The sequence below is a fragment of the Mesoplodon densirostris genome, chromosome 16 (assembly GCF_025265405.1).
Source record: "Mesoplodon densirostris isolate mMesDen1 chromosome 16, mMesDen1 primary haplotype, whole genome shotgun sequence".
Classification (NCBI taxonomy): domain Eukaryota; kingdom Metazoa; phylum Chordata; class Mammalia; order Artiodactyla; family Ziphiidae; genus Mesoplodon; species Mesoplodon densirostris.
In genome coordinates this window covers 44,389,801-44,417,393 of record NC_082676.1, presented here as the reverse complement: position 1 = coordinate 44,417,393, position 27,593 = coordinate 44,389,801, and the positions used below count along the sequence as shown (strand labels likewise).

At 55.0% G+C, this 27,593-nt stretch overlaps 2 protein-coding genes across 8 annotated transcripts; both read left to right on the top strand.

Annotated features, from left to right (window-relative positions):
• On the top strand, positions 1–23,269 carry SETD1A (SET domain containing 1A, histone lysine methyltransferase). Of its 4 annotated transcripts, none has more exons than XM_060077866.1 (19): positions 1–786; positions 1,570–1,734; positions 1,950–2,045; positions 3,813–4,083; positions 5,385–5,506; positions 5,739–5,968; positions 6,253–7,102; positions 7,256–8,041; positions 8,557–8,733; positions 8,868–8,955; positions 9,669–9,826; positions 9,980–10,067; positions 12,183–12,521; positions 18,576–19,610; positions 20,039–20,211; positions 20,304–20,414; positions 20,596–20,715; positions 22,267–22,404; positions 22,486–23,269. In XM_060077866.1, exons 2-19 carry the CDS (start codon positions 1,585–1,587, stop codon positions 22,657–22,659), a joined length of 5,106 nt encoding a protein of 1,701 aa, XP_059933849.1. In that variant the 5' UTR covers positions 1–786; positions 1,570–1,584; the 3' UTR covers positions 22,660–23,269. The 4 variants fall into 4 exon arrangements, with proteins under 4 accessions (XP_059933849.1, XP_059933847.1, XP_059933850.1 ...); XM_060077864.1 differs by having other exon boundaries at positions 1–825; XM_060077867.1 differs by lacking the exon at positions 1–786 and adding an exon at positions 850–991.
• A 594-nt stretch (positions 23,270–23,863) lies between these two features.
• On the top strand, positions 23,864–27,575 carry HSD3B7 (hydroxy-delta-5-steroid dehydrogenase, 3 beta- and steroid delta-isomerase 7). Of its 4 annotated transcripts, none has more exons than XM_060120631.1 (7): positions 23,864–23,960; positions 24,345–24,516; positions 24,732–24,887; positions 25,186–25,294; positions 25,426–25,471; positions 25,823–25,985; positions 26,518–27,575. In XM_060120631.1, the coding sequence occupies exons 2-7, from the start codon at positions 24,351–24,353 to the stop codon at positions 26,931–26,933; spliced, it is 1,056 nt and encodes a 351-aa protein (XP_059976614.1). In that variant the 5' UTR covers positions 23,864–23,960; positions 24,345–24,350; the 3' UTR covers positions 26,934–27,575. The 4 variants fall into 4 exon arrangements, with proteins under 4 accessions (XP_059976614.1, XP_059976611.1, XP_059976615.1 ...); XM_060120628.1 differs by having other exon boundaries at positions 25,372–25,471; XM_060120630.1 differs by having other exon boundaries at positions 23,877–23,960; positions 24,349–24,516; positions 25,372–25,471.
• The last annotated feature ends 18 nt before the right edge of the window (positions 27,576–27,593 follow it).

The following is a 27,593-nucleotide window of genomic DNA, read 5'->3' as shown; positions in this document are numbered from 1 at the left end:
TGTTGGTAGTATTTTTCCACCTCCCGGGCGCCGCTCCCAGCCCACCCCGGTTTCGGAGGGTCCTACAGGAAGCGCCCCCGCGACGCCCGGCTCCACACGCTGACCACGCCCTCTGCGCGCGGCGCCTTGGCCCCGCCCACGAAGGAATTCGCAGATTCGCTAGGCCGGCTCCTCCTCAGAATTATTCAGGCCTCTCTATACTCGGCTGAAGATCCTCATCGGACTCTGTAGCCATTTCTCCCAGGTCAGAATTGAGCAGTCCTCTGAGTTGTGCTAGTAAGGAAGATCCAGGAAAAGTGGCCCACTCTGCCAACAGGGCTTGGCTAACCCGGCATTATTTTCTTGACTCCACCAAGGCGGTTAAAGGGAGGCAACAGCTGAGGCCAGGACTTGTGGCGAATCTGCAGCCTCTCAGACCTTTGGCCGCGTGAGGAAGCGGCAGGTTAGAGAGCAAAGGAGCGCGCATCCTGTCTACTGATTCGCCCCGCCCGCCTGACGAATCTGCGCCTGTTCAACTCGCCACTCAAATCTCCCCAGCTCTGGCTGGCCTCCTCCCCTCCGCCCCGCCCCCTTATCCTCAGGGATTAGTCGCTGCTTTCGTCGCCGCCGATTCGTCAAGGACCCCAGGCCAGAGCAGCTGGATAGCCGTGGTGAAGCCCACTCTCCGGGGGATGCGGCCAATCTCCAGGCTCCCTGGGCTGCAACTCTTGAGCCTTACAGCGCGCCGGCCGAGGCGAAGCCGCTATCTTCGGCCCCGTGGGTCTCCCGGCGGCGCCCGTGGCGAAAGTGCGAATGTAGAAGCTGTGCCCGTTGGGCCTCGCGCAGGTGGCGGTGGTGTTTGGTGCGCGCGCCGGGGAGGTGGTGGTGGGGGGGCGCCGCCACCGCCACCGCTGCGGGGCCGGGTCTCGCGCTGTCGCCGCCGCCGCCACCGCCTCGCGCCGCTGAGGTGCCGCGCGGGGTGGGGGGAGGGGGAGCCGCTCGCCACGAGCGGGTGAGTGGGGCCGCGCCGCGCGTGCGCGGAGGTGGGGGGGCAGAACGCGCCGGGGCGGGAGGAGAGGGCAGCGGCGCGCGTTCCCCCCACCCCCCGCCCAGATTCGGGGCCGAAGCCGGGTCTCGAGCTCGGTCTCGCGGTGTTTCCAACGCCCCGAAGAGGTGCCACCTCTTGGCCAGAGGATCGGGGCGCGGGGACGGGAGCCGGTGTGTGGGAGCCGGAGCCGGGCTTGGCCTGGGCCGCTGGCCGGTGAGGAGGCGGGAGGGGGCGGGGCCTGCCAGGGGGCGGGGGAGGGGTCTTGTGCCGAGGCCAAGTGGGGCGCGCGCTAGGGAGAGCGGGAAGGTAAGGGGGCGCGAGATGGGCCTGGGGCCTTGAGGAGAGAGTTGGGAGGTGGAGAGAGAATGGGGTGTTGTGGTGAAAGAAGGTACTTGGGAGAAAATCTGGGGGAGCCTCGGGTCATGGTGAGGTGTGGAAACTGGGGTGATGGGGGTAACTGGAGTCGGGGCTAGTCGGTGAGGGGCAGCAAAGGAGGCAGGCCTAAGTCCTGAGTCCCCTTGCATATTCCTCTTTCCTGACAGTGTAAATGAGCAAAGATGGATCAGGAAGGTGGGGGAGATGGGCAGAAGGCCCCGAGCTTCCAGTGGAGGAACTACAAGCTCATCGTGGATCCTGCCTTGGACCCTGCCCTGCGCAGGCCTTCTCAAAAGGTGTACCGATACGATGGAATCCACTTCAGTGTCAACGTGAGTGCCCCAGGCTTTTCCTTACCATCTAGGGAACTCAAGCCCCGTTCTCTGTTACCTCTGTTCCGCACCTAGAACTCCCATACCCATAGCCTGCCTTCTTTAAAGTGGGCAGCCAGCACCCAGCTCTTTTGCATATGGGTCTCCAAATGGGCTCTAGAGCTCAACACTGATTTCATCTTGAGCTGTCTTTCTGTTTCTGCTTTTCTTCCTAGGACTCAAAGTATATACCAGTGGAAGACCTCCAAGACCCCCGTTGCCACGTCAGGTCCAAAAACAGAGACTTTTCCCTCCCAGTCCCTAAGTTTAAGGTACGTGTCTGCTAGTCCCCTGGTGTGGTGGCCCTTGGAGGTGTGGAGGATCCATCCTGGTAATCCAGTCTTAGTGTAGTGTAATAAAAGGGGGTTTTCCAATGAAAGGATCACAGCCAGATCTAATAATCTCTGAGACTGTGAGACTGAGTTGTCCTGGACAGGAGATGTGTTTATTTTCTAGAAAGATATAGGTGAGGTGTCTCAAGCAGGGGTGTTAACTTTCTGAAGGATGAAGACAGGTCTAGCTGTTGCACCTATCACTGTGTACTTCTAGAGAGCACATAGCAAAACAGTGCCCTGTGTGTCGCCCCAGTTTCTCAGTTAAGGGGAGTGACAACACCAGGGACTCCACCCCTGGAGTCCTCTGTTCCTCGCCCCTCCTCCGTCTCGTTTCCTCAGAGGATTCCCATGTCCCTGTCCAGGCAGGAGACTCATCAGGCCTTGGAGCACTGGTCCTAGGAAACTGGTGGTTCCTAGTCTCTTTCTCTAATTCTTTATTATTTTTCCTTTTTAAATAAGTCACTTGTGGCATCCTCTCATCCCTATCTTTTCACTTTGTACACTTGTCCTGGACAATCTCTTTCCCACCCACAACTTTGACTATTACTGAAATGTTGATGACGTCCAAACCTCTGATCCGAGCCAAGATCAGTCTTTTGAACCCCAGACTTATACGCTTGGTGGAGGGACAGCTCCATCTGGAGGCGCCATAGAAACCTCAAGCTCAAGAGATGTAAAACAATTATCTTCACCCCCTTAGTCCTGCTCTTCTTTCTATTTTCCTTTTACTGATGAATGGCAACACTATCTACTCAGCTGCACAAGCTAGAAACCTGGGAGTCATCCTATGATTCTTCTGTCTTTAATGTGTCACCAAGTTGTGCTAACTCTTTTTTCTAAACACATCTCTTTTTACCTTAATTTTTCTATTTCTGTTGCCACTCCTTTAATACAGACTTGTATTCATTTCCCCTGGCTTCCTCGCCTCCGTTATCCTCTCCATTTTATTGCTGTCATTTGTCTCTGGTTTTACTGTTCTTTTATTTTACTTTTGCTGCCAAGTCCACGTTTTTTGTGCATTGGTGTGTATGATTATTCATCTGACCAAGCCTCATCTCCTGCCTCGATACTGCATGCCTGTGTTCTGTCCTACCACGCACTTTGCAGTTTCTAGGCAATGCCACGTTATTTTATAGTTCTCTGCCCTACAGGTCCTGTCATTTTGGTGAACTCCGGTTTATCTGAAAAGCCCAGTTTGAATGACACCATCTTTATGAATTCTTTCCTGCCTCTACTCTGAACAAAGGTTTCCTTCTCTGGGCTCCCAAACACCCTGTCTCCACCTTTGCTGACACTTGTTTTGTCATGTTGCGATTGTGTGTGTCTGTCTTGTCTATTCCTCTGAATAGGAATCTCTTTTTTTCACATCTTTGTATTTCTAGTGCCCAGTCCTTGGTAATGATTTAGTAAGAGCTGAACTGGTGAATTATTTCCATGTAACTAGTTCTTTCCATGGAGGTTTAGTTTTCAGTTTATGCGTTTGTTTTCCTGGTTCTTGTCATTATCCTGTGATGAGAAGAATTCAGGGAAGAGAGGGGTCAAGACTGATGTGTCCCTTGTTGGGACCCCCTTCCCCATTCCCTTGCCTCGTAGTTTCCCAGGTTTATCTCTCTTGGCCTCATGGATCTCACTAAAATTTCCCAAAGGGCAAAGGAGCAGTGGTCAGTATTGAGACCCTGGACTTAACTACTGTCCTTTCCACAGCTGGATGAATTCTACATTGGACAGATCCCACTGAAAGAAGTGACTTTCGCAAGACTGAATGACAACGTGCGGGAGACCTTCCTGAAGGACATGTGCCGAAAGTATGGTGAGGTGGAAGAGGTAGAGATCCTTCTTCACCCCCGTACTCGCAAGCACCTGGGCCTAGCCCGTGTGCTCTTCACCAGCACTCGGGGAGCCAAGGAAACAGTCAAAAACCTCCACCTTACCTCCGTCATGGGCAACATCATCCATGCCCAGCTCGACATCAAAGGTGAGTTCTCCCTCGCCTGCTGCCCATGGTTGGGCTCTGGCAGAGATGGTACATGCAGATGCCTATTGGGGCCAGGCAGGTGATCAGGTTCATGAGTTCTCATCTGAAACCTTTGGGCCAGGTGTGTTTCTGACATCAGAATTTTATAGAGAGTTTATGGTACAGATACAGGTTTTGGTTTGTTTTGTTCTTTTAACATTTATTTATTTATTTGCTTATTTATTTATTTATTTTGGCTGCTGCCGGGTCTTAGTTACAGCACGTGGGATCTTCCTTGCAGCATGCAGGATCTTTAGTTGTGGCATGGCGGGCTCTTAGTTGCAGCATGCGGGATCTAGTTCCCTGACCACGGATCGAACCCGGGCCCCCTGCACTGGGAGCGTGGAGTCTTAACCACTGGACCACCAAAGAAGTCCCCAGATACGGTTTTTTGTGTATTGTCTTTGGCAGGGTTGGGGCAGCACCCTTTAGTCTAGTGTATGATTGTATTTGCAAGAAAATGTATGAAGGGTCACACTAGGTAGGATGAATAAGAACTATAGTAAATAGCCTAATGTCAGGTTTTGACACCAAATTCTAAAAACACGAGGTTTTGAAATTTTGGATTGAGAATTAGGGACCTGTATAGATGAGTGAAGCAGTCTCGGCTTCTGTGCTGAGGAGCAGTAGGGAGGGGTGGGGACCGTGGCATACTGTCTAGTGGCATCGGAAGGAGGCAGCTGTTAGTTGGCATTAGCCAGTTTGTAAGTGGGAATGGGGACTAACATAGACAGTTTTTCTTAAAGCCAGAAATCTAGGTTCTTGTGTGAAATCTCCTGGGTTTTAAATGTTGCATTCCTCCCTTGCCCTTGCCAATAGTTTAAGTGATTGTGTAGGGCAAATAAAACACAACGGTGGGCTGCGTTTAGCCTTCAGGCTGCCATCTTGCAACTTTAGTTTATAGGATGAAGAGCGTGGTGGGATGTAGCATCAGACGACTGGGTTTGAATTCTAGTTTTACCACTTTGTGCAGGTTAGTTTTCTTTAAGCCTGTAAAATAAAATAGGGGTACGGATGCTTCTGGTGATCATCCAACATAGTAACGCATGTTAGAAGGATTTTTGTAAACTGTGAAATGTCACCCAGTACATTGTCTGTAGTAGTTATTAGGTAGAGATGAGGTAGAAGAACTGAAAGCCCCAAACCCAAGACTCCAAGAAATCTTAGGAAGCTTGAGGCCCGAGAAGCAAGTGTGGGGACACAAAATCAGAAAGGAGTTGTTTCCTCCATCTGACTGTGGGTTCCCATTTTCCTCACTCCAGGACAACAACGAATGAAGTACTATGAACTGATAGTCAATGGCTCCTACACCCCTCAGACGGTGCCCACTGGGGGCAAGGCCCTGAGTGAGAAGTTCCAAGGATCTGGTGCAGCCACTGAGACGGTGAGAAGCTTGTGGTTGCTTTAGCCCTGGCCACATGGGCCCGGTGCTTAGATGCCAGAAACAGCCTTTGGGAGGTTCTGGAGTTCATTGTTAAGTATAGGAAGAGCCAAGGAAAAGAGGCCTAGCTTTTTTCCAAAAGCAGGGAATTGGGGTTCTTGGTTTGGTGAAGGGCATATTGTCAAATGGTGCCTGATCTCTTTTCCTTTCTCCCTGCTCCACTCTCTCCCTCCAGACTGAATCCCGCCGCCGCTCCTCCTCCGACACAGCTGCCTTCCCAGCAGGCACTGCTGTGGTGGGCACTCCTGGCAATGGCACCCCCTGCTCCCAGGACACGAGCTTCTCCAGCAGCCGACAAGACACCCCATCTTCCTTCGGCCAGTTCACCCCACAGTCCTCCCAGGGAACCCCCTACACGTCTCGGGGCAGCACCCCCTACTCTCAGGATTCAGCCTACTCCAGCAGGTACAGCGGAAACACCCCCTGGGACCCCCAGATTCTGGGAGCTGCCACTGGGAAGAAGAAACCTAGAGTCTCTAAGAAGGGGTTGGGAGTAATTTGTCTTAGTTTTTCTGGATCTGGCCAACAAATCCCTGTCCTCAGGGAATTTACTCTCTAGCTAGGAACCCAGTAGCGTGTAGATCTTCCTTTGGGGGCAGCATAGAGGGGTTTTGGGTACTGACAGCGGGGCAGCGGGGTTGGGGCATGCGGAGCTGAACCCAGCTAACTCCTCTGCACGCTTTCTCCAGCACCACTTCAGCCTCCTTCAAGCCCCGGCGGTCAGAGAACAGCTACCAAGATTCCTTTTCCCGCCGCCATTTCTCTGCGTCTTCAGCCCCCACGACCACCTCTGCAGCCGTTTCCGCCACCACTGCAGCCACCGCCGCATCCTCCTCCTCTTCCTCCTCGTTGGCCTCGTCCTCTTCATCGTCCTCTTCTTCCTCATCCTCTCATTTTCGTGGTTCTGACTCAAACTACCCAGCATATTATGAAAGCTGGAATCGCTACCAACGCCATGCTTCCTACCCACCCCGCCGGGCAACTCGGGAGGAGCCCCCTGGGGCACCTTTTGCCGAAAATACGGCTGAGCGCTTCCCACCTTCCTACACCTCCTACTTGCCCCCTGAGCCCAACCGGCCTGCTGACCAGGACTATCGGCCTCCTGCCTCAGAAGCTCCACCCCCAGAGCCTCCAGAACCTGGTGGAGGCGGGGGTGGTGGGGGGCCCAGCCCTGAGAGGGAAGAAGCTCGGACCTCCCCCCGCCCAGCCTCACCTGCCCGTTCCGGCTCTCCAGCCCCAGAGGCCACCAATGAGAGTGTGCCCTTCGCTCAGCACAGCAGCCTGGATTCCCGCATTGAGATGTTGTTGAAAGAGCAGCGTTCCAAGTTTTCTTTCCTGGCTTCTGACACCGAGGAAGAGGAAGAGAACAGCACCACGGGCCCTGGGGCTAGGGACACAGGGAGCGAGGTTCCTTCTGGGTCAGGTCACGGGCCCTGCACGCCCCCTCCAGCCCCGGCAAATTTTGAGGATGTCGCACCTACAGGGAGTGGGGAACCAGGAGCTACCCGGGAGTCACCCAAAGCCAATGGACAGAACCAGGTGAGGTTGGGTTGGGGTCAGCCTGGGGAAGTCCCTGGGATCCAGGAGGCAGGGTTGGGAGAAGGAAGGGAACTAGGCAAGAGAACAGAGATTTGAGGAAAAGCCCAAGGAGCAAGCAGTAGCTTTCTGTAACCGTCCTCTGCACCCCTACAGGCTTCTCCATGCTCTTCTGGAGAGGACATGGAAATCTCCGACGATGACAGGGGCGGCTCACCCCCTCCGGCCCCAACACCCCCCCAGCAACCTCCCCCTCCTCCCCCTCCTCCTCCCCCTCCCCCTCCGTACCTGGCTTCCCTTCCGCTTGCTTACCCTCCCCACCAGCCTGCCTATCTCCTCCCACCCCGACCTGATGGGCCACCGCCCCCCGAGTACCCCCCACCTCCTCCACCACCCCCCCACATCTATGACTTTGTGAACTCCTTAGAGCTCATGGATCGACTTGGGGCTCAGTGGGGAGGGATGCCCATGTCCTTCCAGATGCAGACCCAGATGTTAACTCGGCTCCACCAACTGCGGCAGGGCAAAGGATTGACCGCTGCCTCAGCTGGTCCCCCTGGTGGGGCTTTTGGGGAGGCCTTCCTCCCATTCCCACCCCCACAAGAGGCAGCCTATGGCCTACCATATGCTCTGTACACACAAGGGCAAGAAGGCCGAGGGGCATACTCCCGGGAGGCCTACCAGCTGCCTTTGCCCATGGCAGCCGAGCCCCTGCCCTCCTCCTCAGTCTCAGGAGAAGAGCCCCGGCTGCCTCCCAGGGAGGACGCAGAGCTGGCAGAGGGCAAGGCCCTGCCATCGGCAGGCACCGTGGGCCGTGTGCTGGCCACCCTAGTCCAAGAGATGAAGAGCATCATGCAACGAGACCTCAACCGCAAGATGGTGGAGAATGTGGCCTTTGGAGCCTTTGACCAGTGGTGGGAGAGCAAGGAAGAGAAGGCCAAGGTGAGGGCCAGTGCCTGGGACTGGGGAGACCTGGGGCTCCACTGGAGGGAATAGACCTCCGGTTTCTTCAGGCTACACAGCTCAGAATAGAGAAGAGAGGTGATTGGGGCAAGTGGAGAGAGAAACTGTGGCACTCGGTGGCACGCACAGCTGGGCCCAGGGGAGCTGGGGGGCACAGAACAGTAGAAGAAGCAGGAGTCTGAGAGGAGAGCTTTGTCTTGGTTCCACTGCTTCCTTGTGGTGGACGAAGCCCTTAAATCTCTCTGGGCATCAATCTGCAGGGTCTCCATTTGTAGCGTGGGAATAATAGTAGCAGCTTCATAAGATTGATGGACTGAATGAGCGGACTTTCAAGAAAATGCCTGTACAGGGGCTGGTGCGAGGGAGGTGTGGCATAGATGTGTGTCAGATGGAGAAGTGAGTAGATGCATTTCTGTATTCCTGGGGCCTGGGAGTAGTTCTGAGGCAGGAGGGAGCGCCTGGGTTCTGGAGCTTGGTCCCCCTACTGCCTGCAGCCATTCCAGAATGCAGCTAAACAGCAAGCCAAGGAGGAGGATAAAGAGAAGACAAAGCTCAAAGAGCCAGGCCTGCTGTCCCTGGTAGACTGGGCCAAGAGTGGGGGTACCGCCAGCATCGAAGCCTTCGCCTTTGGGTCAGGACTGCGAGGAGCTCTGCGGCTGCCTTCTTTCAAGGTACCCAGGATTGTGATCTTGCCTAGTTGCGTGGGGAGAGGGGGTGAAGGGGGGCTTCCCTTCCTTGGAGTAAGGGTGCTTGGGAACCGTGAGTGTTTGGGTTTTAAAGGGCACCATCTCTTTTCATCTCCCAGGTAAAGCGAAAAGAGCCTTCGGAAATTTCCGAGGCCAGTGAGGAAAAGAGGCCCCGGCCTTCTACTCCCGCCGAGGAAGATGAAGATGGTGAGTGGGAGGTCAGGTGAAGCAGAAAGGAAGAAAAAGGCCGCTTCGATTCTGATAGGAAAGCAGGAGGCAGGGGTGAAGGGGTGAAGGTGTCTTGAGGGCAAGGAGCCAAGTGAAGATTTGGCACAGGTTACAGTAAAGCAGTTCTTTGAGATGTGAGAACCTTCAGGTAGGGTTATCCCTGGATCTTAGCTGTGGTTTTTATTTCTGGTATGCTGCCGTAAGTTTTCTGTGTTTCACTTTTTCCCCATAAGAGAGGAATAATCACGAGGTTAAAACAGATTATCTACCCAAGGTTACCATCTAATGCTTAAGCGCCCTTACACCCTTCCTACCAGTTTGTCTAAGTCTGAGCTATAGGTTGACAGCTTCCGTGGTGGGAAACTTCCTTATTGAGTCTGATCTGCTTCCCTGGAGACCCGTTGGCCTTAGTACTATTTTCTTGGGCCAGACATAACAAAATCACCTCCCTCTTCCACCCATCACAGAACAAGATGAAAGATAAAATGGGTGCAGTGTGTTTAAAACTGTATAAAATGTGAAGTAAAATGTGCAGTTTTTATGTTTCTCTGCTGAGCTTCAACTTCTTGTCTGTAAAATGAGGTCTGTGTTATGGGACTGTGAGAAAGATCAGTGATGATGTGTGCAGAGCTCCTTTCACAGGATAGGGCTACTCTTGCTGATGGTAAACTGCACTACTCATCTGGGCTTAGATGCTGAGCGAGAGAAGGAGGTTGGAGAGCCAGGACGTCCGGGGACCAAGCCCCCAAAACGAGATGAAGAGCGAAGCAAGACCCAGGGCAAGCACCGCAAGTCCTTTGCTCTGGACAGCGAGGGGGAGGAGGCATCCCAGGAGTCCTCCTCAGAGAAGGTGAGGGGCTGAGGCACCTGGTCCCTGCCAAGAGCCTACGTCCTGAGTTCCTGCCGCCATAGCCAGCTTCTTTCTGGGCTGGAGCCCTGGTAGCTGTGCTTCCTGGAGGACCAGTTGTCCTTCTATTAATTCCCCTTTATCCCTTTCCTTAAGGATGAGGAGGACGAGGAGGAAGATGAGGACGATGAAGAGCATGAAGAAGCCATGGATGCTGCAAAGAAGGAGACAGAGGCATCAGATGGTAAGCACGCACAGAGTACAGTCAAATTCTGGGGAAGGAGGGACTCAGCCACCTGTCCAGCCCTTTCTGAGCCCACGTAACCTGCCTGCTGGACTGATTGGCCATCTTTGCCTTCCCCCAAAACAACTGCCTTTTAGCTCCATCCTTTGGAACGTTTGGCCCACTGTAGACAATACCCAGAACACTCCCTCCTGCTTACCTCTGAAACATGCTGTCCCCTGAAGACAACCTAGTACAGCCCATTTATTTTCTCAAGATAAGGGGGCTGCATTCTCCTGCTGCCCCACTGTGCCTTTCCCCCTTTGGGCACTGCTCTTCCGTTAAGGCCCAGCCACTGAGCTGTGCCTCCTTCTTCCCCTCGCTGCAGCTGTTGGCACCAGACACAGTTCTGTTCTTCAGTTGATCACCTGTCTGTTCCTCCACATTTATTGAGGCTTGAGTACACGGTTCAGTCTCTCTTTTATTCCTTTGCTCAGAAATAGATATCGAGCCCCTCCCGTGTGCCAGGCACCGTTCTAGGTGTTAGGGACATATCAATGACCAAGACACATGTGGTCCCTGACTTATTGGAGCTTGCGATTGGTCAAGGGGGGGAGGCGGGGACTTGACGTACAAGTGGACAAATAGTAGCACCACAAGTAGAGATACTTGCTTTGAAGAAGATGAACTAGGGTAACGGGGTAGGGAGTGACAGGGTCAGGGAACGGGGAAAGGTGGACTGTTTTACATCTGATGGTGAAGGGATGCTTCCGAGAGGTGCCATTTCAGCAGAGGCCAGAATCATGAGAACGGTGATCTGAGAGCCACTCTCTCAGGAAAGCAGAGGGCTAGGTCATCTGCTAAGAGTGAGGGGTGCAGACCCCTACACATCCACTTGGTCACCAATTCCTGTCCATTTTACCGCTTCAGTGTTTCTTGAATTTGTCACCTCCCTTGTTCCTTCTCTCCTGTCTTTCTCACTCAGAGTCTGCAGCAGTTTTTTCTTTTGTTTGTTTAATTAATTTATTTATTTATTTTTGTCTGTGTTGGGTCTTTGTTGCTGCGCGCGGGCTTTCTCTAGTTGTGGCGAGCGGGCTTCTCATGCGGTGGCTTCTCTTGTTGCGGAGCACGGGCTCTAGGCGTGCAGGCTTCAGTAGTTGTGGCACGTGGGCTCCAGTAGTTGTGGCACGTGGGCTCTAGAGCACAGGCTTAGTAGTTGTGGCGCACGGGCTTAGTTGCTCCACGGCGTGTGGGATCTTCCCGGACCAGGGATCAAACCGGTGTCCCCTGCATTGGCAGGCGGATTCTCAACCACTGCACCACTTGGGAAGCCCTCTGCAGCAGTTTTGACTGTTTTCCCCATTTCTGTTTCCATCCCTCTCATTTCAATCCATTTTCCAGCCTGCTGATGGAATCTTTCCTAAAGTGCACACCTGACCCTGTTACTCTCCCCCATTAAGTCTCTTCCTGGCTCCCTGTCTTCCAAAGCTGACTTCTCAACCTGATGCTTTAGGCCATTTGTGATCTAGCTCCTGTTTATCTGTTCAGCTTCATCCTGCCATTCTCCAGACCCCTATTCGATTATGTTCCTCCAAGACTCTGAAATTCTTAATTTCTTAGAGCCCTTCCAGTGTATTACCACTCCCAGAGGCATAGACCATGTAACGTTTTCTAAGCTTATTTTACCCTGGAATCCTTTTTCAGAGTCTGTTGTCCAGGCAGTGTCTATAAGACCCACTTTGGGAAAAGCTTTGGTGGTTAGGGCAGGCTGCTTGCCAGTCTGCAAGGGCACCATCTTCTCTTACCTTTGACCTCCCCACTCAGCCCCCATGTCTGCTGGACGGACTCCTTCTTGTCCTTCTTGACTTCAGCATCTCCTTCACAGGGATGCCTTCCCTGACTTGATCAACCAGGCAGAATCCAGGGCTTCCCTTTGCCTGTTCCACTAGCCCTTCATACTGAAGTTTATCACACTGTGGACAGATTGGGTGCTTCTCCAACTCCTTGAGGGTAGGAATCCCCAGCACCTAGCACAGAGCCTAACACATCCCTAGTAGTGAGTCAGTGAATGAACCCACGGCTTGACCAAGTGAGGGGTCTTCTCACCTCGCCTGATTCCCCCTTCTGGATTTCCAGGCGAGGACGACGAAAGCGATTCGTCCTCCAAGTGTTCTCTGTATGCTGACTCAGATGGTGAGAATGATAGCACATCGGACTCTGAGAGCAGCAGCTCATCCAGCTCCTCATCTTCTTCATCTTCTTCATCTTCTTCCTCATCGTCTTCCTCATCATCTGAGTCCTCCTCTGAAGAAGAAGAGGAAGAGGAGCAGCCAGCAGCCATACCCTCAGCATCATCACCCCCCAGAGATGTCCCCGTGCCCCTGTCAGCACCTGTGGAGGAGCCCGAGCCAGAAGGGGTTGCAGACTTCCCAGTCACACCTCTCCCCGAACAGAAGTCTCCAGCAAGACCTGCAGGTAGGTGGTATGGAACTGTTGTTGTGGTCTTTGTGTATGTGTATGTCTGTCTTCATGGTAACAGTGTGGTTGACGTTTATTAATTGTATGCAAGTGTGTGACTTTGTTAGAAAACGTACAGAATTGGATGGAAGTCACTATCTCCTGTCACTCCTCCCTTGGAAACATTTATGTCCTAACACACTCAAACTGCACTGCCATAAACAGTTTTCAGAGTTAGACCAGGGTGTTTGGCTACTAAAGTAAAACAGAATGATCTTTTCCCAAATAAGTTAAAGAGAATTCCCAACTTAGTAAATTTCTCCTACCAATTTTTCTTAAGCCTCTTCCTTAATGTGTAGTATATACCTGATTAAATGGTCAAATTGGATAGATAATAACTATTAACAACATAAACTCAGAACTTAATTCTGTCTTTGCTTTCCTTTGTGGATTTGTACATTCAGTTTTATATCACACGAGTAATGTATCTTGCTGAGTGAACTGTTCCTTCAGGCAATAGATACTTATTTATTGAATCCTTACAGTGGGTGCAGGGGATGTGATGGTATGCACAGTAGGCACTGTTTGCACTGTCATGATGCTTACGGTCTATGGGGAGAGACAGTTTAATCTTTACTTAAGAAAACCTGTGACTACAAACTGTAAGAGCCATGAAAGAAAAGTACAGGATATTCTGAGAACCTGAGCATATCTGTGAGGAAGTCTTCTCCGCTGAAGCACCATTGGGCTGAAATCCAGCCAAAGCAGGCAGGAGGGTGTGATTACCATGTGCAAAGGCCCCAAGGCAGAGTAAATGGCATGTTGGAAGACAAAAAAGAAAGCTAATCCTCTGGAGAGCTGAGAGTGAGGGGGAGCTGGGGTGGCCTAAACTGGAGAGATGAGCAGGGGCTGGATCATGCAAAATGAGTAAGTCACACTAGGAATTTGGGCTTTATCTTGAGGGCAGTGGAATGCCATCAATGGACTGACGTAGTTGTATTTGTGTTTTGAAAAGATGCAGTGCAGAGAAAACTTGGAGAGGGGCCAGAGTTTTTGCAGGGAGATTAAGAGGCTCTTGCAGGAAGTAAGGCAAGCAATGGTGGTAACTTGGAGTAGGTTGCTCTTATGGTGGAATTAACTCAGTTTTCAAGTTATGCTTCAAAGATGCGTGTGGCCTTCCAGAGACCTCTCTCGAACATTATTGAGAATCCATGGTCTGAGATAGGCAGTGAGCACAGGAAGACCTCCTAGCACTGAGGCGCTCTGTTCTGGCCCAGAACCCGTGAGAGAAGGAGTCGAGGTTCTGATTAATCCTAAGACGCCTCTCAGTCTCTCCGAAGTCCATTGGTGGCAGAAGAGCCGATGGAATCGTAGGTCAGGGGACAGCAATCTCAGTACTCTTTCATTTTCTGGGTAGGAAGAAAAAGTGGGATGTGATCAGATTTGCATTTCAGAAAGACCATTCTCGCAGGAAGGGGAGGGTTGTGGAAGAGATCAGGAGGGAGGTGGGGCAGCTCATGAGACGGTTTGAAAGGATGCAGGTAAGCGAAGGGCCTGAACCAAAGCCAGGGTGGTTACAGTGAGGTACAGGGAGTGGAAGTGGGGATGAGGGTTTCAGAGAAATTTAGGACGTAGAACCACTTGGTTAAACTACTTAACCAGGAAAGGTAACTCGAGAACCAGAACTAGGAAGAAGGCTGATGCATTTAATTGGGGTTAAGTTTCGTGTTCCTCTGGGACCTCCCAAGTAGAAACAGTCAGTGGGCTGTTGGATCAATAGATCTGAAACTCTACACCTGAAACTACCACAACATTGTTAATCAACTATATTCCAATATAAAAAGTTTAAAAAAAAAAAGATTGAAGCTCTAGAAAACAGTAGGCTGGAAATGCGATAGGTATTTGAAAGTATGGGTGTGAATACACTTATGTATACCTTGGAAGGATGTATGGAATGAGAGAAGGGGGCCAGAGCCTTAATTGTCTTAAAAGAGATAGGGGGGCAGAGTGGAGCCAGAGGAGGCTGAAAAGGAGTGATCAGAGAGGTGGAAGGAAACCAGGGAGCTCGGGTTTTCAAAAGGAGGGAGTGGCCTGTATTGGAAGGCCACAAAACGAAAAGCGTCTGTTGGATTCGTCAGTTAGGAGGTCATTGGTGACCTTATCAATTTCAGTAGCATGGCTCAAGTTAGGGGGTGTTAAGGAGTGAGGGCAGGTGATAGATAACCAGTCTTTTGGAAGGGTAAGCTACTCTTGCAAAAGAAGACAGTTGAGGGGTGGTACTTAATGATACTAGTTAACGTTAATTGAGTAGATCCCATGTGCCAGCCCTAGCATGTTGCAAAGTTGCAAATTTCACTTTCTCATTTACTCCTCACAACATCTTTGCTACTCCCATTTTACAGGTGAGGAATTTGAGGCTTAGTGAGTTGTTCAAGGTTACCCAACTGGAATTGGAGAGACAGCAAGAAAATGCAGGGTTGGTGGAGGGTTAGCTTTTCAAAGTACGTGAGACTGGAGTGTGTTCATACACTGAAGGGACGAAGGAGCTGGTGGATGGACCAGGAGAGAGAGGAATACTTGCTGGGGCAACACACCAAGGGGGGATGGACCCTCTAGGTCGGACACAGATCTCTCCATACATGGGGAAGCAGGGAGTTGTGGGGTTTCAGCCGAAGGCCTCCTTTTCCTCTCTTCAGTAGGAAGGCAGGACATTTCTGAGCATGAGGGGGCATAAGTGGAGTAGAAGCCTGGAGTATGAGGAGGGTGGGGAGTGAGGATGAAAGCTGACTAGGATTGCCAGCAACTCAGAAGCCCTGCTGAGGCCGGGGCTTGGGGTGAAGGAGGAGAGAAGGCAGGTGGTTGGGTGGATTCTGGGTTAGGGGTCTACAGGGTGGAAGTGGTGGAAGGCTGCGGAAAGTAGCGTGAAAGGAGAGGACAAAGCAAGGGCCACTGTGGTCTGGGCACGACAAAGAATGAAGTTAATTTAAGGGGAGGGTGATGGGCTAGAAGGCAGGGCGATAGAGGATGGGAAATTGAACAGGTACAGTGGAGTGAACTGAAAGGACCTGGGGAACTGTGGTCAGAGGGTAGGGGTCAGAGTGTCACCGTCCAACATGGAGGGGGTGACAAGGTCGGGTGTGTGACTGGTGGAGGGTAGCTGAGGATGAGTGAATGTGAGAATCTGGCAAACAAGAGGGCTATCAGAGTCCCTTAGGTAGATGGCAGAGATGGGAGAGGAGAGGAAAATTAAGGCCGGTCCCTTGGCTTTTAGAGAATGGTAGGGAAAACCGAGCTACCAAGGACATAACTGGATAGAGGCCTGTGTGGCCCGATGGCAGGAGCCTAGGAGAGGGCTTGTCTGGTAGATCCCAGGGACAGGGGCCTGGTCACCTTTAGGACTTGCTTTTCTTCTGTCTTCCCCTCTGATTCATCCCTCTCTCCTGCAAATGGTCTTCCTCTGCTTCTCCATTCCATCAGAGGATGTCTGCCCCCACAGACAGACTTCCTCCTGTCTTTTTTTTTTTTTAAAGATTTATTTTTTTTAATTTATTTATTTTGGCTGCACCGGGTCTTAGTTGTGGCACATGGGATCTTCATTGCGGCATGTGGGATCTTTTACTTGTGGCATGCGGTCTTCCTAGTTGTGGCATGAGGGCTTCTTAGTTGCAGCATGGGGACTCTTAGTTGCGGCATGCGTGTGGGATCTAGTTTCCCGACCACGGTTCGAACCTGGGCCCCCTGCATTGGGAGTGTGGAGTCTTACCCACTGGATCACCAGGAAGTCCCACCCCCTCCTATCTTAGAACCTTATCCTCAGGGAAGTTTCTGGTTGGGCTGGCTTGGGTCATTTAGCCATCAGTTAATGATGGCCGGGGGGCAGGGAGGGAGTGGGGTAGGTCATGCTGTAGAAACAGTGGCTTCTGCGAGTTGTGTAGACTGGGCAGGTAACCTGAAAGTTGCCTCCCTAAATGATGAAAGGCCCTGCCAGCTTTCCTTCAGGACGGGGAGCAAAAGGGAAGTCTGTGGGAAGAAGCTGAGTCGGGGGTGGCTGGGTGGAATTTGTTCTCAAGGGCCAGGCTTCCAGAGGGCCCAGTGGGCTAGGTTGGGAGGATGGATCAGAGGAGAGGTCTGCCCCAAAGTGCTGGAGAGGAGAGGATGTGAGAGGACTCCTAGGACCTGGGGGACCGGGGACCGGCACCTGGGACCTCACTAGCTTCAGAGTGTGGGTTACTCCTGGCTGAGAGCCCAGGGGTGTCCAGACCCTCGGGAGACAGGAGGCTGAGGGCGTGTCGGCTGAGGCAGTGGACACATGTTGATCACTGCCTGCTCAGGCCAGGCCTGGTGCTGGCTGCCCTTTAGCTCTGTGGGTGGTAGGGCCAGACCTGTAGCCGCTGAGTCCCAGGCTAGGAGGCCCAAAGCAGCGCCGGGCAGTAGGTAAGACCCCAAACTCAACCCAGGCTGCCCTGGGATGCAGGTCTCGTCCTGTCACTTGCTAGCTGGGTGACTTTGGGCAGGTTATCAGTCTCTCTGCCTTGACTTCCGTATCTGTAAGAAGCATTAATAATAGTACTCACCTCATAGGGTCGTTGTGAGAATTAAGTGAGTACTTACTGTATGTGAAAGGCTTGGACTGGTGCTTGGCACAAAATTCTAGCTATTAATCTGCTGCAGCCAATTTGAAGATGGCAGTTGAGAACCACCGGCCTTCTGGTTCTGAGAGGAAGATGTTACCAATGTCTGAGGAAACTGGGGAAGTCTTTACAAAGGTGGTGTCATTGACCTGGGTCCAAAAGCTGCGTGTGGGCTTTCTGGATGGGCGAAAGGAGAGAGGCATTCCGAACAAAGGGAACCACGTGAACAAAGGGAACCATGTGAGCAAAGAGAACCATGTGAGCAAAGGGCCGGGGGCCTGAAAGGCCATGCCTCCTTGACTGACTAAAACCTAGAATGAGAGGGCAAGGCTGTGGACCGGTTATGGGGATGGGTCAGGTCTGCAGGACAGGGTTGGGCCCTGGGGAGGGCTATGCATGCCTTGAGCAATGTTCAGACCCCAGCACTCAGCAGCAGCCTTGGGGGTGTCCACGGAGGGATGATGTGCTCCCTGTCCCTGTTAGCTGGGCAGAGACAGCACTGCCTGCTCCTCATCCTTGGGACCCAGCTTCACCCTCAGCTGCTTTTTATTTATTTATTTATTTATTTATTTATTTTTGGCTGTGTTGTGTCTTCGTTGCAGCGCGCGGGTTTTCTCTAGTTGCGGCGTGCAGAGGCTACTCTTCATTGCGGTGCGTGGGCTTCTCATTGCGGTGGCTTCTCTTGTCGCAGAGCACGGGCTCTAGGTGCGCAGGCTTCAGTACTTGCATCACGCGGGCTCAGTAGTTGTGGCTCGTGAGCTCTAGAGTGCAGGCTCAGTCTTTGTGGCGCACGGGCTTAGTTGCTCTGTGGCATGTGGGATCTTGCTGGACCAGGGATTGAACCCATGACCCCTGCATTGGCAGGCGGATTCTTCTGCACTGCGCCACCAGGGAAGCCCCACCCTCAGCTTCTTGAGGGGAGACTTCCTGACCCCTTTCTCACTTGGGCAGGTCCACAGTGCAATTTTATAAAATAGTTTAATAAAAAGATTCAGTTTCATACGTTGTATCTTTTTCACCTCACTGAACAAAGAATATTGTTTGTAGTCAAAATAATGGATGCTTTAATTCAGATCTGGACAACTGCATCCTGGTTATAAAATGCAGCTGACAAAAAGTCGTCTGATCTCTGTGTCTAGTTGTTGGATGTGGTTCTGTCACCGCCAGTCTTGGTAAAAAGACTAGAGTCCAAGTGTTTGTTTCCTTTGAGCCCTTACCCCCGCCCTTCAGAGATCAGGCTGCACATGTGTTTCATGTGATTGTCTCCGTCGGACTAGAAGTTCTGTGAGGGCAGGAGTGTCTGTGGGGAGCTGAGGAGTGAGGGCAGCTGGGGTGTGGACTTCCCAGGGAGGCTGGCCAGGTTCTTGCTGGTAGCAAATCTGTGATGACGTTTGGCCGAGAAGCTGACCCTCTCCTTTTCCCCGTGTGCTTCCCTCCCCAGGTTCCACGGAGGAACCGCCCCCCAGTGTGCCCCAGCCAACCCCAGAGCCACCGGCTGGGCCCCCGCCCCCCGCCCCCCGCCCCGACGAGCGCCCCTCCTCTCCCATCCCCCTGCTGCCCCCACCCAAGAAACGCCGGAAAACCGTCTCCTTCTCTGCGGTGGAGGAGGTGCCGGCCCCAGAGCCTCCCCCCGCTGCCCCACCGCAGGTCAAGTCTCCCGGCCCCGCCTCCCGCAAAGTCCCCCGGGCCGTGGAGCGGACCATTCGCAACCTGCCCCTGGACCATGCATCTCTGGTCAAGAGCTGGCCCGAGGAGGTGTCCCGGGGAGGCCGGAGCCGGGCGGGAGGCCGATGCCGCTCCACGGAGGAAGAGGAGGCTGAGCCAGGGACAGAAGTGGACCTGGCCGTGCTGGCCGACCTGGCTCTGACCCCAGCCCGACGCGGGCTGCCCGCCCTGCCCACTGGCGACGACTCAGAGGCCACAGAGACATTGGACGAGGTGGACCGCCCGGGCCCCCTGCTCAGCCACATCCTCCTGGAGCACAACTATGCCCTGGCCGTCAAGCCGCCGTCCTCCACTCCGGCCCCTCGGCCCCTGGAGCCAGTTCCTGCTCCTGCGGCCCTCTTCAGCTCCCCGGCAGATGAGATCCTGGAGGCCCCTGAGGTGGTAGTGGCTGAGGCAGAGGAGCCAAAGCAGCAGCAGCAGCAGCAAGAGGACGGGGAGGAGGAGGAGGAGGAGGAGTCGGAGTCATCGGAGAGCAGCAGCAGCAGCAGCAGCAACGGCGAGGGGGCCACCCGGCGGCGCAGCCTCCGCTCCCACACCCGGCGCCGGCGGCCGCCCCCGCCGCCCCCGCCCCCGCCCCCCCCCACCTTCGAGCCCCGCAGCGAGTTTGAGCAGATGACCATCCTGTATGACATTTGGAACTCGGGCCTGGACTTGGAGGACATGGGCTACCTGCGGCTCACATACGAGCGGCTGCTGCAGCAGACTAGTGGGGCTGATTGGCTTAACGACACCCACTGGGTCCATCACACCAATATCCTGAGCCCCGGAGGCTGGCCTTCTCGGGACAGGGAGGCAGGCCCAGGGGGGCGGGGTGGGGGGCTGCCCTGCGGTCGCTCAGCCAGGCACTGTCCTCCTGAGATCATTCCTAGGGTCTGCATTGGCCTCCTTCCCTGTCCAGTTCTCTGCCACGTTCAGCTTGGGTATTTATTTCTCCCCTGGCTACCAAGCCACCATTGCTCTCTGTTTCTTGCCTCTTTTCTGCCTCCCAGAGATTTTGTGGCAGGAAAGGTGGGGTCTAAGATGTTTCTCTCCATCTCTCTGTCCTCACACTGAGTATGCTCAGGACCTCCAGCTAAGGTCAGTCGCCCTTTCCTTGGGCTGGGACTGCGGGGGAGAGAGGAGCGGAGCCCCAGGGATCTGGCTGGTGAGGACCCCGTTCTCTTCCTTAACACCCCGCACTCACCAACCTGAGCACTCCGAAACGCAAGCGGCGGCCCCAGGATGGGCCCCGCGAGCACCAGACAGGCTCGGCCCGCAGCGAAGGCTACTACCCCATCAGCAAGAAGGAGAAGGACAGGTACCTGGACGTGTGCCCCGTCTCGGCCCGGCAACTGGAAGGAGCGGACACTCAGGTGAGGCTCTGCCCTGGTACCTGCCCACTGGCGGCATCTTCTTCCTGTTAGTTCTCCTGTCACTTACCTCCTCCCTGGCCTGCACCTCACAGGGGACTAACCGTGTGCTTTCGGAGCGCCGTTCTGAGCAGCGGCGGCTCCTGAGCGCCATCGGCACCTCCGCCATCATGGACAGCGACCTGCTGAAGTTAAACCAGCTCAAGGTGAGGAGTGGGGACTGAGGAGGGAAGGGGCGCCACTGGAAGACAGCGTCGTGGAGCCCCCTAGGGGTGGGCCGGCGGCGAGTGGCCAGAACACCCTCCTGCCCCGGAGGTCTGAGGAGAGGCAAGCAGCAGCTAGGTTGCGGGGGACGTCCAGCAGCACAGTCTGCCTTCTGCCCCCTAGTTCCGGAAGAAGAAGCTCCGATTCGGCCGGAGCCGGATCCATGAGTGGGGGCTCTTTGCCATGGAACCCATCGCAGCTGACGAGATGGTCATCGAATACGTGGGTCAGAACATCCGCCAGGTGAGGCCCCACGCCCAGCCCCTGCCTGACCTGATGGCAGCCTGGGATGCCAACATGAGAACCCACCCGGCCCTCGGGGTCCCTCCTGGCTCTGAGACTTAGCCAGTGAAACCTGCTTTTCTTTTTATCCCCTTCCTTCCTTCAAAAACTAGTAATGGGTACTAGTAAACTAGATGTTAATGATCCAGCAAGAAACATAAGGATGGTGTTGGGTTGATATGAAAGGCAGTGTTCAGGGAGGCAGGGGAGGTGGGAGCACAGTGATGTTTAAACCAGGGGCTGAAGGATGCTGAGCAACTCCCAGGCCCAGGTGAGGGGAAGGGTGCTCTCCACTGTAGGACGGCACATGCAAAGGCCTGGATGCAGGATGGTCTTAGGGCAAGGAGGTCAGTATGGCCACTTGGAAAACCTAGGGCCAGTGGCAGCAACGTGAGGCTGGAGGGGGCCGGTGGAGGCCGGATGCTGCGGAGCTTGGGAGCCACGTTAATGAGTTTGGACCGATGGTGAGAGGAGAAAAGTTGCTGCGAAGCATTAAGCAGGAGAGGACTTTGGAAGTTAGTAAGCTCCATCTGACTGCAGCGTGCAGAGAGAACTGGAGGCTGAGACGGCGGGGTGGGGCTGTTGCAGAGATCCCGGCCGAAGGCGGGGGTGGCTTGGACTAGGCAGTGGGTCCAAGGTAGCAGGAGTCTGTGTGTCCAAGGTAACTGGCAGGACCAGGCAACGAGTTGGTTCTGGGAAATGAGGGTGAGGGCCGAGGCGAGATGGTTTCTCGGTGCTGCCTTTAGCAGCTGGGAGTAGGTAGGGCTGCCAGTGAGATAGGGAGCGAGGAGGAGCGGGTTTGTGGTCAAGATGAGCTCCTGTCAGGACATGTGAAGTTGTAGTGACCAGGGGACATCTACCGGGTGTCGCCCAGCAGTTCCACTGAGGTGGATTTGGCTGGAGATGGAAGTTTGGGAGGAGTTCCCCCCACTTAGCTGGCAGTTGAAGCCCTGGAAGAGAGTGAGTTCACCCAAGGGGAGTGTGCAGAGGGTTTATCGTCCTGTTTTCTGGGAAATGAGGTCCTCCTCCTCACCCAAGAATGTGGGCCCTGATGTGGACAGCAGTGGCCGTGGGCGCCTGTTTTGGAGAGAGGGTCCTGGGAGAAGGGATGAGTAGGATTCAGTCCGTGAAACGGCCACTGTCATCTAAGGAACCCACCCAGTCCCCACAGGCTCTCCCATGGGCCAGGCAGACACTCCAGGAGGAGACAGTGACTGCTTCTCCTGCCCAGTGGCCAGTGCAGACTTCCCTGGGGTCCTGTGGGTGACTTTGTCATAACGGCAGCCAAAGGTATTGGGAGGGTGGGGGTCCTCGAGCAAAGTCAGGAGTCAGCGCCTTGGGGTAGCGGGAGCCAGAGGGAGAGCTGTGGATCCAGGACAGGCCAGTGAGGCTCCCAGGGTGGCAGCTGGGAGACTGTCTGGACCCCCCATCACAGGGGCCGGTGGGGTCAGGCCTAGCCTGGCAGGAAGCTGAGGGGAAGCCCCCTGACCATCGCACCCTGTCCTCTATTAGATGGTGGCCGACATGCGGGAGAAGCGTTACGTGCAAGAGGGCATTGGCAGCAGCTACCTGTTCCGGGTGGACCACGACACCATCATCGACGCCACCAAGTGTGGCAACCTGGCGAGGTTCATCAACCACTGCTGCACGGTGCGCAGGGGGCCGGGTCGAGGGGAGCGGACGGGGCAGGAGCCGAGGGGGTGGCCGTGACTCACTGCCCTCTTCCTATAGCCCAACTGCTATGCCAAGGTGATCACCATCGAGTCCCAGAAGAAGATCGTGATCTACTCCAAGCAGCCCATCGGCGTGGATGAGGAGATCACCTATGACTACAAGTTCCCGCTGGAGGACAACAAGATCCCTTGTCTGTGCGGCACCGAGAGCTGCCGCGGCTCCCTCAACTGAGGTGGGGCAGGACTGGTGCCCTCACCCTTATTTATTCCCCTTGGTGCCCTGAGCTCCCAGCCCGCCCAGCCTTAGTGGGCTCAGCAGGGCCCACATGCCCCATCTCCAAATGTGGGGTTGGGGGCCCCCGAGCCTAGCGAGGGAGCCTCAGTCCCTTGAGGCAACTTCCGCTTCCCTTCTTGCCCCTGCCCACCCACCCCGATTTTTTTTCTTTGCGGAGAAGAAGCTGTAAATGTTTTGTAGCTGCCAGCAGCTGTTTCCTGTGGAAACCTGGGGTGCCGGCCTGTACAGATCCTGTTTTGGGGGGGGCTGCATAGCCCCCTTGCTTTGTGTTAATGGGGGCTTCCCCTCTGTGCCCTGCGTGCACCCCTCCCCAGTTTAGGGGTCTCTAGGGGCAGTGGCCATGTTCTCCCCCTGGAGGGGGCCCTGCGCCCTCAGTCCTGGGGACTCTGTGCCTGGAACCCTGCCTCGTCTTCTGTTCCTGCCAGACCCTGTGGGTCACCCTCCCACCCTGGTGTCTGGAAGCTCCGGCTTTGCCAGGCCAGGATGGTGGGGGGCGGGCCCTTCCTGTTGGGCTGGACTGTACATATGTTAATAGCGCGAACCCAACGCCACATTTTTATAATTGTGATTAAACTTTATTGTACAAAAGTGCTTTGTCAGTATCTTTGGGGAAGAGCAGGGTGGGATGGGGGTTGAGGACAGAGGGTGGGGCAGGTGAAGACACGGAAATAGGTGGCCTGACGTTTGGGGTGGGTAGAGGGGCTTTCGGGCAAGATCCCAGACCTGCAGACTCGGCCACCATCACTCTGGGCCAGTAGACAGGCTGCAAGAGCCATCCAGAAATCCCCTGCCAAGGCCAGCCAGAGTGGGGCCAAGGTCAGGCCTCCCCTTCCCTTCCCAGAACCACAGCTGCTGCTGGGCTTCTGGCCTCCTGGCCTCCTGGGAAATCCAGCAAGAGGGAAAGACTGATATCATGCACCGGGAGTGAGGTCACCCTGCCTGCTCCATTCTGTGGCTGAAACCCCTACTCACACCCACCCGGCAGGCTCTGACTCCCCTACCCCCTTGCCCAAGTTTTGCTGGAACCAGATGCCAGTGCAGCCCGGAGTGGCCACCAGAGGGTGCCCTGTGGCAAGAGTAGGGGGGGCGGAGAGGTGGAGGCTGGGCTGGTCTCTGTTGCTGGAATGGGCCGGGAGGGAGGAGGAGCAAGCGGAAGGGGACGGTGTGTCGTTGGCCCAGGAGCCTGTAGAAGACGGCCTCCGGTGGCCGGTTTGGGTAGCCTGGGACCGTGGCTGCAGGTAGGCAGTGGTGATGCCAGGGCCCAGGGGTCCCTTCCCCCAGTCCCAGCCCTTTTCGCCTTCCTCTACCCTGCCTCCCCAGCTCCCTGCCAACCACCCTTCGTTTTCTGGTTTTCTGTCCCAGAACCTCTCCCTCCACCTCAAACCCTGACCCCTTCCTGCAGGCCAAGCCCTCCCCCTTATCTCGGTAACTGCAGCCGGCAGGGTCAAAGGGCAGGTAGCCTGGCCACTGCACCGACAGCTACAGCCTCCAGAAACAGCTCTGGCCCCTGGGTCACTGCTCCAGGCCACTCAGCCAGGGGCCCCTCCTAGGAGTCACAGGGCCGCTGGTGCTGGGGCAGTTGGTGGCTGACAACCCAGGCGAGCCAGTGTCTCTTTCCCCAGCCAGGTATGGCAGACCCTGCACAAGCCCAGAAGCTGGTGTACCTGGTCACAGGTGGCTGTGGCTTCCTGGGGGAACATGTGGTCCGCATGCTGCTGCAGCAGGAACCCCAGCTCCGTGAGCTGCGCATCTTTGACCTACACCTGGATCCCTGGCTGGAGGAGTTGAAGACAGGTGACTGGTGGGGACGGGGTGGGGGTGGGGGTGGGGGAGGGTGTGGACTCCCTTCCTTGTGGAAAAGATGATGCCTGTTATGTTCTCCAGTGCGAATGGATAGGATGAATGAGTCACACTGGGAAAGTGTGGCTCCAAGGGTGTGGGCCGAACCCAGCAGCTGGCTGACGGCCTCAGCTCTGACATTGCCTCTGGCTGCCCCTACCCACTCCCAGGGCCCGTGCAGGTGACTGCCATCCAGGGGGACGTGACCCAGGCCCACGAGGTGGCAGCAGCTGTGGCCGGAGCCCACGTGGTCATCCACACAGCTGGGCTGGTAGACGTGTTTGGGAAAACCAGTCCTGAGACCATCCATGAGGTCAACGTGCAGGGTGAGATGCTCCCTACCTGTTCTGACAATGTCCTCAATACTCCCAGGCACATGGCCTGATCTTGGCTGCTTGTTTCCTGCCCCCCTCTTTGACCTTGACCTCTGTGATTCTCCTGTGACAATCTGTCCTGTGGACACTTCTGCCTCTGTCATGGCAGGCCGGCCCTCACTGACCTGCTGTGGTTCTCCCTGGGCCTGGGGAAAGAAGGCACGTGTCCTCATCCAGCTTTGGGATGGGGAGGGGAAAGACGCAGAGGGGGAGGAAGCTTCAGCTTGGATACACCCCTGCCTTCCCCCAGGCACGCGGAATGTGATTGAGGCTTGTGTGCAGACTGGAACACGCTTCCTGGTCTACACAAGCAGCATGGAAGTTGTGGGTCCCAACATCAAAGGCCAGCCCTTTTACAGGTGAGCTGAGGTTCCCCCAATACTTCAAGGGCCCCATCTTCCCTCAGCATTAAGAATCTTCCCTCTCCCCCAACTAGGGGCAATGAGAATACCCCGTACGAAGCAGTACACAGACACCCCTATCCTTGCAGCAAGGCCCTAGCTGAGCAGCTCGTCCTGGAAGCCAATGGGAGGAAGGTGAGACTGGAGAAGATGAGATGTAGGAGACAGGGGTGGAAAGGGCTGCCAGGCAGAGGCAGATCCAGGGCCTGTGGGCTCCTTTTCTTTTTTTTTCCCTTTTGGCCGCACTGCACGGCATGCGGGATCTTAGTTCCCCCACCAGGGAATCGAACCCCAGCCCCCTGCAGTGGAAGGGCAGAGTCTTAACCACTGGACCACCAGGGCAGCCCCTGGTTTTTTTGTTCGTTTCTTACTGTGGGCTCCTTTGCATCCTGCCCTGGATTCCTTCCATCTCCAGCTTGAGGAGATCAGGGCAGAGGGCAAACCACCGGGTCCTAGGTCTTAGCAGTGCCTGCCTTTTGCCCCCAGGTCCTCGGGGGGTTGCCCCTCGTGACATGTGCCCTGCGTCCCACCGGTATCTACGGCGAAGGCCACCAGATCATGAGGGACTTCTACTACCAGGGCCTGCGCCTGGGGGGTCGGCTCTTCCGGGCCATTCCAGCCTCTGTGGAGCATGGCCGGGTCTACGTGGGTGAGGCCTGGGCTAGGCGTTGGGGGAGGCTAAAAAAACAGGGCAGGATCCACATGGTTCTGGGGTGAGGGGTTGTTCTATACTCTGGCTAAAAAAGTATGGTCTATACATGGGCCAAAGCAGACTATGATATGTGGGCATCGTCTGCAGGGGCCACAGACAAAACAGTGTCCATGCCTGTTGGGGAGGCTGAGATCAATACCGTGTCATAGGCTGAGGAAAGGGTTGCAGTTTTGTGAGCAGCATCTTCCCAGGAGAGGAGAGGGGGAGCATCTACCCAGGACTAACAGAAGAAGGAATAGCATCCATATAGGCTGGCCTGGGAGAGTAAATGGCTACGGGAGCCTGGGAGAAAGCAGCCTTCAGCAGGGCCATAGTTATGTGGGCAGCATCTACGTGGGCCCAAGGATGGGGTGGCTTGTCCATGCCCTGGCCCAGAACAGAGCAGTATCTACATGGTTGCAAGGGCACTCAAGGACATATCTGCCCCCGGTTCTCTCCTCGGCACCCCCTCTCCCCCCCCGACCTACAGGTAATGTGGCCTGGATGCACGTGCTGGTGGCCCGGGAGCTAGAGCACCGAGCTGCACTCATGGGTGGCCAGGTGTACTTCTGCTATGACAACTCACCCTACAAGAGCTATGAGGACTTCAACATGGAGGTCCTGGGCCCCTGTGGACTCCGGCTGGTGGGCACCCGCCCACTGTTGCCCTACTGGCTGCTGGTGTTTCTGGCTGCCCTCAATGTCCTGCTGCAGTGGCTGCTGCGGCCGCTGCTGCTCTATGCTCCCCTGCTCAACCCCTACACGCTGGCTATGGCCAACACTACCTTCACCGTCAGCACCGACAAGGCCCGGCGCCATTTTGGCTATGAGCCCCTGTTCTCCTGGGAGGAGAGCCGGACCCGCACCATCCGCTGGGTGCAGGCCATGGAGGGCTCAGCCCAGTGATGGTGGAGCTGGGCCTGGAGGCCAGCATGGCACAGCCATCCAGGTCCAGAGCCCTCAGAGCCTGGGGGGAGGTGGGGGAAGGCTGCATTCTAGAGCCGGAGGAGGGGTCTGGTGCCAGACTGGCTGTCCTAGAGCTCCCCACATTGTAATTCATGAGCCTTGAGCCTGTGTCCTAATACCCCTCAGTTCTAGGGCAGGGTTTTGGAGCAAGTGTGTCTTCACTCTCAACCCAGGCCTGACGGCTGGTTGGCGAGGGTCTGATTCCCCTGACGTTCTCCACGGTCCCATCCCATTTCTGGCTTTTCAAGCAGGAAGTGGGTAGAAGTTCCATAGGGCCTCATGCTGGACCTCGGATATCCAGGTGTGATCCTCAGACCCGGATTCAGAGTGAAGATGCTTTCTGGCTCCTCCCACCACCTTTGTCCCTCCTTGGGGGTCATAGTCACATTATTTTAAAACATTTATTACCCTTGGACATTTATCTTTTAATTCGCTTCAACGAAGCCTGAGGAAATCTGTGTATTTTCACCTCTTGCCACCCCTCTACCCAAATCAGTTCCTGCAACACTGTTTAATCTCTGCCTGAGAATGCCCCAGTAATGCTGTACCAGTCCAAGCCCTGGATTAAAACTCCTTCTCTGAGCCCGTGTCCATCCACCT

Excerpts from the sequence above, each read along its gene's own strand:
- SETD1A (XM_060077866.1), top strand. The coding sequence starts at position 1,585 with ATGGATCAGGAAGGTGGGGGAGATGGGCAGAAGGCCCCGAGCTTCCAG. Across the intron at positions 1,735-1,949 it reads GAATCCACTTCAGTGTCAAC|GACTCAAAGTATATACCAGT; the intron begins GTGAGTGCCCCA and ends TTTTCTTCCTAG. Across the intron at positions 8,042-8,556 it reads GCAAGGAAGAGAAGGCCAAG|CCATTCCAGAATGCAGCTAA; the intron begins GTGAGGGCCAGT and ends TACTGCCTGCAG.
- HSD3B7 (XM_060120628.1), top strand. The coding sequence starts at position 24,351 with ATGGCAGACCCTGCACAAGCCCAGAAGCTGGTGTACCTGGTCACAGGT. Across the intron at positions 25,295-25,371 it reads AAAGGCCAGCCCTTTTACAG|GGGCAATGAGAATACCCCGT; the intron begins GTGAGCTGAGGT and ends TCCCCCAACTAG. Across the intron at positions 25,986-26,517 it reads GCATGGCCGGGTCTACGTGG|GTAATGTGGCCTGGATGCAC; the intron begins GTGAGGCCTGGG and ends CCCGACCTACAG.